Source organism: Vipera berus (genome assembly GCF_964194415.1).
Source record: "Vipera berus genome assembly, chromosome: 1".
Lineage (NCBI taxonomy): Eukaryota > Metazoa > Chordata > Lepidosauria > Squamata > Viperidae > Vipera > Vipera berus.
Window position 1 is genome coordinate 113914937 of NC_138202.1, and position 9650 is coordinate 113924586.

At 40.1% G+C, this 9650-nt stretch overlaps 1 protein-coding gene across 1 annotated transcript; it reads left to right on the forward strand.

The window, feature by feature from the left end:
• Positions 1-580: 580 nt before the first annotated feature.
• IFITM5 (interferon induced transmembrane protein 5) lies at positions 581-3620 on the forward strand (the record flags this gene model as incomplete). The annotated part of the gene is made up of 2 exons (XM_081315435.1): positions 581-730; positions 3399-3620. 2 exons carry the CDS (start codon positions 581-583, stop codon positions 3618-3620), a joined length of 372 nt encoding a protein of 123 aa, XP_081171561.1.
• Between the last annotated feature and the right edge of the window lie 6030 nt (positions 3621-9650).

The window sequence follows — 9650 nt, forward strand, 5'->3', positions numbered from 1 at the left end:
GCTCTTTAAGGTGTGGCTGAACTCCTGTGTGTGTTTCAGTTCACCAAGCCTTCGCAAACGCTTCTTTTTAAATAAAACTTTGTTGCTGGAATTCCAAAATGAGCTTGTTTGTTTTGGGATCTTGAGCCACGTTCCAAACCACAAGAAAAAGCAATGCAAATGACACCAAGTTCTCTTTGCTATATGCTGATCTGTCATTCACAGGAACACCCTGAAGTGGGTAGGTGGCACTGTGCACCTTCCCATCTTTCCTTTGAGCCACGTGCCTGAATTACTCTCCATTGTGGGGAGTAGTGCAGAAACAACCACAGTGGTATAAAAAAAGCATTCCTTGCCCAAGGGAGAGAGGGCAGGCATCAAAACCAAATATTTCTTTTAGTCTTAGCAAGGCATTTCTGATAACCACAGACAAACTACAGCTGTAATTTCTTTGCTATATAAATAGACGGGGGGATGAAAATGTGCCTTAGCCAGGAACTATATAAAGGGCTTCCCTGGTCTGGCTCCTTCACAGGCTAATCTTCCTGGGAAACTGTGTTTCCTCTTTCTTTCTCTGTACCTTTGCAAAACCTGCTTGCCCATGACATCCCACGAGAAGGAAACGTCTCCCACTGTCATCACCGTCAGGCCTCCTGTGGTCCCCCAGGACTATATGATTTGGTCAGTCTTCAACACCCTCTATATGAATCTCTGCTGCCTGGGCTTCGTAGCTCTTGCATATTCTGTCAAGGTAGGAGATCTTTTCGATATTATTCTTATATATCAAGAGCTGCATTGGGGTTTGACTTTTTACCTGGGATGATCCCTGGGGAACCTTTGGAAGAGAACATTTCCCAAATGTTAGCTGTGATATTGTGCTATGGAACCTTTGTAGCTTCTGTGAAACTTTCGAGGTTCATAAAGCTCCATCTTGCATTAGTTGCTCATTAAATTTGTAGATTTAATAAGTTTAGGTAAAGGTAAAGGTTCCCCCGCACATGCGTGCTAGTCGTTTCCGACTCTAGGGACCGGTGCCCATCTCCGTTTCAAAGCCGAAGAGCCAGCGCTTGTCCGAGGACGTCTCTGTGGTCATGTGGCCGGCATGACTAGACGCCAAAGGCGCACGGAACGCTGTTACCTTCCCACCGTAGTGGTCCCTATTTTTCTACTTGCATTTTTACGTGCTTTCGAACTGCTAGGTGGGCAGAAGCTGGGACGAGTAACAGGCGCTCACTCTGTTACGCGGCACTCGGGATAAGTTTAGGGACACTAAAATAGGTGTTTCTTTATATCTAACAAGAAAAGAGTTAAATCTAATTTAGAAGTTCTAGTACCTCAATTACAAGCTCTGTCAACCTTGTACGCTTTTATGGAACAGTATCTTAACATAGTGATCCTTTCCATAATTTCCCAATCCAGCAATTTGATTGACATCCCAGATTTATATTCTAAATATGTAACTTTTCCCAGGGAATTGTTGCATTTATGTCAAGTAAGTCATTTCTGAAGGACATTTGATCTCTTTCTTACCTATGAGTAAGAAAGGAAGAAGTACAATAGGTCTTCCGGGAAGTCAAGGGAATTTTATGAACTTGTTCAGCCCTGTTATGAGTAGTTGTTTAAAATGGAACATGAATTTTTGGGTAGATAAAAAAAACCAGGGAAGAGTTAGACCGCAACAAGCACACAAGTACACACGTGTGTGCATGTGCATACAGATGCTTTATTCAAGGCTGCCAAATATAAAGAAAATGGGCTAAAATATGTGCTAGTGCAATTTTCTTCAGATGAATCCCTTTACTCAGCTAATGTAGGGATGATACTTTTGGTACTTTGGTTTGGGCACCACCAAACTTCACAATATAGTAAAAAAGAAAAAGAAAAAAATATAGTACAAAATAAACAAGATGAGATCTGGTCATTTAATACAAAATGTTTATAGAAATACATGCATCAAGAGGCTCCATCCACCTTAATCAAGGGTTTGGGAGAGCGGCCAGGTCCTCAAGACCTTCCAGGACACCATCAGGGTGGGACTCACACAAAATATCCAGGGGAATTTCATTCCAGAAGTTAGACACTGTGGAAGAGAAGTCATGCTTTCTTGATCATAATAGAAGAAAGCCTTGACCCTGTTTAATTGCAGGAGTCTGGAATCTACCATCTATCTTAGTTTATACTGGCCAGGCAGAAACACAGAAGAAAGGTGGTCCTTCAAGCAACCTGGCCCAATGACATATAAGGCTTTATATGTGATAACCAGCACCTTGAATCACACTTGGAAGCAAACTGACACCCAGTTCGGCTCACAAAACCATGTGAGCAGGGGGTTGGACTAGATGACCTCCAAGGTCCCTTCCAACTTTATTATTATTATGATGATGATGATGATGATGATGATGATGAGTATACGAAGGCATGCCCAACATTGCCTGCAGCACTGCATTCTAGACCAGTTGAAGCTTCTAAGAATTTAAGGGCAGCACCATGTAGAATGTGTTGCAATAGTCAAGCCATTAAGTGAGTGGGGTGTGAATGGTAGGTAGACATTCCAAAAAGGGCACTAGTGTTTGCTGTAGGTTGATCTGAAAGATGGGAGGAACTACATAATTCTGTGACAGGCTACTAAAGGCACTGGAGAAAAATTAGGAGAGGAGGTGAATGATGTGTGAAAGAACTAGGCTACAATGAGATCAATCCTAGTTTATCTTATTTAATTTGGGAGGTTTCTTTGCAATGAAACTGGCTTGAGGCTCACTTACTGAAAAGGATTACATGACAGCATGAGCAAGGATCTGCAGAGAATTTGTGAGACAACCTTTGCATCAGTATCTTTGCCATCTGATGACGAATGAATGGTGCATTTGTTGATTATGTTTAAGAGGCTGCACTGTGCTTTGTGAAAATGTGAGATTAAAAACAACATAGGATGATAGGAGAGGTAGTGATATACAAGCAGATGGAATCAGTCAAGGCACAGATGGAAAAGAATTCTAGGAACAGTTTAGGGCAAATTCTAGAGAACAATTACTATTTCATGTGGTTTTCCCTGGCAGGAAGACATGCCATGTTCCTATTCTGCTTAAAATTAAAGAATGTTTAACTGCTGGTCTACCAAGATTAAGGACATGAATTGATTTTTCCTGCTGCCTCTTTGGGATTTCTGCATTAGATTAGCCTTCCACAAATTAGGTTGCATTGAACTGAGATATATGAAATGTAGCAAGATGTCACTAAGCAGAATTGTTAACGTATGGTTCCCCCCCCCCACTATTCTTCCCTAAACTGTGCCATTTGCACTTCAGAAGATAGGGGAAGAGCACAAACCTTTAACACAGCAGCAAAGTGGTTTATATAAACTATTCAAATGTATTCAAAAATATATTCTCAAGTATTAATTATTATTTTTTCCCTTGAAGGCTCGGGATCAGAAGGTGGCTGGGGATCTGGAAGCTGCTCATCGCTATAGTTCCAAAGCCAAATGCTACAACATCCTTGCCACAATGTGGAGTGTGGTGCTGCCATTGGTGCTCATTGCTTTGGTGATTACGGGTGTCCTCCACCTTTCCAAGCTAGCTCAGGAGTCCATGGACTATTTGGCTTACAGACTGTTCCCAGAGGATGTTGAGGACAAAAAGTGAAGGGCAACAAGAGATGGGGTGTAACTCAAGCACTGCACAATACAAAACCCCTACCTGCTTCTGACTGGGTCATCTGGTTCACTACAGTAAAGCATTAATCAAGCCTTGGACTCCTTTCTCAAGAAGTCCTGCCGATGTTCACCCTCGGGGGGGCCCTTCATAGGCTCATGGCTGAATTGTTCCATCTCTGACCTGTCTCACACGTGTCTGTTTTGAGGTTCTTTCCTTCCTAGTTTTCTGTATATTCTGTTGGATCTGCCCACATTTTGGGTAAGCAGACATGCAGAATTCAAAGAAAGCAGGTTGAAAAGCTAGCCTAATAAGAATAATTATTATAATGCATCTGGAAACTGACTTGTATTTACAAAGATAGCCTTGTTTCTTTCAAATTACTTGCTAATATGTTACTATGTATAAGATTACGATCAATATATATTAGCTAAAACAGATTTTTTAAAAAGTTTATCCTTTTGTTTTTGCACCATTTATATATCATTTATGGTGAGATCCCAGGACAAGCTACCTTGAACTGAATAGTTAATTGAGTTTGAGAACTCTGGCATATGCAGAAAACCAATGGGAAGGGGTTTTTTTGTTTTTGTTTTTAGCAAAGGTGTAATTTAAGCTCAATAATAAAACTTCTCAACCAACAATAGATACCCATTGAACTTGGTGGCATTTTCTTCTCAATAGCTTTTTAAAAGATTGCACAGTTAATCTATAAGCCAGAAAACTATGTAATAAAATGCTTTGGCATGCATAGACAGAATAGGTGGAAGGTCTCTTACAAAGGTTTTCCCCAATTTATTATAATGTTTGCTAAGTGAGTCTGAGGCAATTCAGAAATATCTAGAAGGCATTACTCCAGTTGATTGCCAGAATAAGAACATTTATCACCTGGGCTTCTTTAGATAATACAGATAATACATCAAGCCCCATGTAATAGTTCTAGTGGCTTGTATGGGGGGCAGGGTGTGTGTGTGTGTGTCTGTTAGATGTTAGTTTCTTTAGGAGCAAACCCTCAAATCTTGCTTAGAGCCCTGTTTGGTTCCTTACCTCTTGTCGATGTCAATTTCTTTTTTATACAGATAGTCCTTGACTTACAATCATTCATTTAGTGACTGTTTGAAGTTACAACAACATTGAAAAAGTGACTTATGACCATGTTTCACACTTATGACCATTGCAGCATCCACATGGTTACGTGATCAAAGTTTGGATGCTTGGAAACTGGTTCATATTTATAATGGTTGCAGTGTCTGGGATTGTGTGATCACCTTTTGCAACTTTCTGACAAGCAAAGTCAATGGGGAAGCCAGATTTACTTTGCAACTGTGTTATTTGACAACTGCAGTTATTCACTTAACAATTATGGCAAGAAAGGTCATAAAATGGGGTAAAACTTACTTAAGTGTCTTGCGCAGCAACAGAAATTTTGGGCTCAGTTATGGTCATAAGTGAAGGACTACCCCTAGTTACTATTTAAGTACAGAACTAAAACACAGTAGTCCTCTGTACATTTCAGTGTTAATATAAGTAATTATTTTGATCTGGGTCATGTTTCAACCTATTATTTATTCAACCTAAATAAAAGAAAGAGAGAGAGGGGAGAACTTGGATCACCTCTGTCTAAAAGTCCAGCTGGCATGCCAGCTCTGCTTCAAACCTGTAGCCTTGAATCCATAATTTATTTATTTTATTTTTATTTTTATTACATTTATATCCCGCCCTTCTCCGAAGACTCAGGGCGGCTTACAAGCTTAGCAGTAGCCTTCATTCTATGTATATGCCTGCTTGTTAGGGCTTTCACACACACCCCAAGCGGCATTATTACAAAGTCAGCTTATTGCCCCCAACAATCTGGGTCCTCATTTTACCTACCTCGGAAGGATGGAAGGCTGAGTCAACCTTGAGCCTGGTGGGATGCGAACCTGCACTAATTGCAGGCAGCTGGTGTTACTTAAGGAGGCATCAGCCCACTGCTCCACCAAGGCTCTTGATGGTATAAAATTGCACAGAATAGTATAGTATGTGAAGCAGAAGAGTTGGGGGTATCTGCTAGCAGTGCTGTTCAAAAAAAGGGAAGCTGACACATAATGTACATAAAAAAAACGTGGCTTTATGTGGTAGTGGCAGCCATCTTGCCTCTTTGACACTTTATTCTCTCCCTGGAGATGCCCTTGAGAAGAGCTGTTGTGTCCAAGTAGAAAAGAAAATCCTTGACTGTTTAGACTAGAGTGAAAGGTGGTAACTTCCAACTATGTGTTTGTGATTGTAGTCTCAGAGACTTTCAAAACTGGCAATAGAATCTATTCCAAAAGTAATTTGGACTCAAAATCTGTTTTCTCTAAATAGTCATGACTAAATGAGCCTGTAGCTTTGGCTGAAAAATATCCTCAACATAAAGGCAATTTTAGTCAAGTCAAAGAGAATCATTTGTATTACACTTTCCTTTACTAAACCAATACAATGTGGTACAAAGTTGAAACTGGATTAAGATATATCATACTAATCTCTGCTTAATAAAATCCATAAACAATGTGCCTATTCCACATCTGAAGCCATTCAAAATTTGTAGTGATTCACCAACTGGAGACTGCTGCTATACCCTCAGACATTTCTTAACCAAGCTTTTATTATAATAACTGGAATGTCTTAGCTTCCTTTCACTTAGCAAAGGGGGAAAATATAGTCCAATTATATTGTTACAGAGGCACAGTGCATGCATTTACTACCAATATAGAAGTATAATAAAATAATTCAAAACTCATCTACCAAGCTCTTCTGCTTTCCCTTGCCGTTTTGGGCTTCTTGGGGGATGTTTTACAAAATGTCTATTGATTCACAACCTCTGCTTAACATTCCTCTGAGGCTCACCCATCTTTAGTTTCTTGGTTACACCGAGGAACAAGGATTGTAATGTAGTGCAAAGCTCTGTAATTTACTGGTTTCTCTTCTCTCTTTTGCCTCGACCATTTGTTTTAAAAGCACTCCCTAGCATAAAAAGTCCTCTTTAATTTTGGATGCACATGGCCCCCACTAGTTTGTTTGCCCTGGCTATGTGTTAGCCCTTTAACTGCCTGGGTTGGAAATTTATTGCATAGCATGGCTATTTCAGGATAATAGCAGAGAAGCTGCTGCTGCTCTTTGAAGCCTTTGTGGCTAAAGGCTACCTCGTTTACTATTGCTGGAACATTTTACCAAGCATCGTGTTTCCAGCTGTTTTGCTGGATGGTGGCATGAAACGTGTGAGCTGTGTTGAAAGCCAATCATTATCTTATTATTATCAGCTAAATGTTGCAGCTTATGGTGTTGCAACCAATGGGATATGCCACGTGCTAACAGCTCCTTTTCATTTGCTGGTGTCTTGACTGAGCCAACGTGGAACAACTGGGTGGTCATAATTTTCTGTTTCCTTAACTTTTAGGTTGATTCCCAGATATCTGTGTGGTCAAAATGATTCTGGTGTACAGAAGATTTGGAACTTCCATTTACTCAGGTTGCCACTAAGTGTGAACTCCTGCTCAGCATTTTATTAAGGCTGAAATCTTAGATACGCTTCTTTGTGAATGCAGAGGGGCTTCCTTCTGAGCAAGCCAGCAGGGTAAATCATTGTATATAACTAGAGATCTCCCAGAAGAGCAATTCACAGCCATTTCTAGATGCATGCTCAACATATTGCCTTTTATAATGTCAACCATTATGACAAGATAGCAATCCTGAAATCACACTGAAAGAAATAACTTGCTTTGAGTGAGAGTTTTGATTTGTTCCTGTGCATATTTATTTAGAAGAATACTAGCTATTCAAGAAATAGTAACAATTTCAACAAGCTTAATTCCCCCCCCCCCAAACAAAATCAATGGAGTTTAGAAAGGACTGACTTTGGATTTTGCTTCACATATATCCAAACTTATATAAGTGGCAGAACTGCTATAAGTTACATGGAGGTTCCTGCTGTCAGTCATGGAGATTACCTTAGGTGGGAACAAGAGATAAAAATGAATTTAAAAAGTCATTCATAATGCTTCAGCCCTACATGTTACTTCAAAGGTAAATCCTCCTCCTGACAGCTGGGTGAAGAAAAAGGGCAGACAATCTCCTTTCCCTGAACCTGCCCTAAAGGGCTTCAGAACAGCTGTGGGCATTTGGTGATTAAGGGATGAGCATTTCCTCTAGTAAAGACAGGTCCTGAGTTGCCGCCAGCCTAATTACAGGGCACCCAAGGTTTATTTCACTCCCTTGTTAAACATTCCCACATGCTAGCTTGATGGTCAGAGGGGTTCTGGGCTTTTTATGTATAAGGTCTAGTTTGGAATTTGTGGGATTTGTTTGGATAAAACCGAATCTTAACAGAAGAAAGAGGGGTGTGTGAATGCCAGTTAGGGAAACATGATACTATGGGGGCCAAAATAAGTAAGCCAAAATAACAAGTGCCCAGAATCTGGAATGAACACCAGTTTACCTTTGTCACCAACCAACTGCAGTGTAGGCTGAACTTTCTAAAGCTGGCTTAAGAAATGGCTGGGAGAAGCATGGAGGATTAGCAGCTTGCTCTGCAGTACAGAACTGACATCCTGCCCAGGAACTGAATGTCATTTGTACCAAAAAAGAGATGGCTTTAATTTTAGAAATATGATTTTAGGGCTGCCTTTGGAGTAGCCAACCACATATGAGAGAAGTAGAGAAACATCCATTGTGATTTGTCCTATTTAGGGGATGGGGGGGGAAGCTGGGGAAGGAGAAAGGTTGTCCTTGAATGTGGGAAAAGTACACCTCTCTCTTTGAATCAATCTGAATAATCTGCATCTATATGGGAAATAATTTGCCCTTAGCAAAAGAGAGAGGAGAGAAACTACCCCAAAATGCTTTACCAGTGCAGTATCAACAATATGTTCCACTTCATTACATAGATGTTTTCAGTGTTCAGAATTTTAGAATATAATCCCAATCCCAATAGACTAAATGCAGCATCAGGGAATTTTCTGGAAGAGATTTTAATATAAAAATGTTCATTTAATATTAAAAAAAAATTACCTGGAAGTCAATCTAAAGTCATCACTGGAAAATGAAAAGGTCTAATTCCAAGGTGACAGGGAGCAAATTCCATAATGCACAATGAATGGCCATCACAGAATCTATATATATTAAATGGTTAATTATGCATTATAAGTAGCGGTTGTAAGCAAGAAATATGGTTTTGAGTCATGGAGTCCAATCCACTTGTAATGTATTTGGGTTACTGGGACTCATTCAAGGGCTCAAAGTGTTTGATCTTGTCCAGATTATTCTTAATTGCAAAACAACCTCCTTCCAGATTGAAGAGTAAGAATTGCTACATTTTTTTTATTTTTAAATTCCATTTATATCCCGCCCTTCTCCGAAGACTCAGGGCGGCTTACAAGCTTAGCAGTAGCCTTCATTCTATGTACATGCCTGCTTATTAGGGCTTTCATACACCCCCCAAGCGGCATTATTACAAAGTCAGCTTAATTGCCCCCAACAATCTGGGTCCTCATTTTACCTACGTCGGAAGGATGGAAGGCTGAGTCAACCTTGAGCCTGGTGGGACTCGAACCTGCACTAATTGCAGGCAGCTGGTGTTACTTAAGGAGGCATTAGCCCACTGTTCCACCAAGGCTCTACATCCAAAGTCAATATACATTAGCAGATGTGACCCAAACTGAATCCATCACAAATAAGTGGCATAAAGCACTAGTAAGAAGTGATAAACATAAGCTAAATAAAAGTTAAAAAATAAGGTCTCTTTGTCCAAAATGGGGTCTTGTACAAATTCCCAGGATGCAAGATAGAAATAATCATATATGATAAAGGACAAGGTTGTTCTTTTCCTAAGTCTAATAAGCTATGTAAGGAACAGAAATGTGATACATGTAAACTGGTGCTTTTCAAACTTGGCAATTCTAAAATGTGTTGACACTTTTTTTTTATTGAAAAGTTTTACAATTTTTAAATACAATGAACTCCCTCCTCCCCCTCCCCTCTCCCCAACCCTCCCCTCCCCTCCCC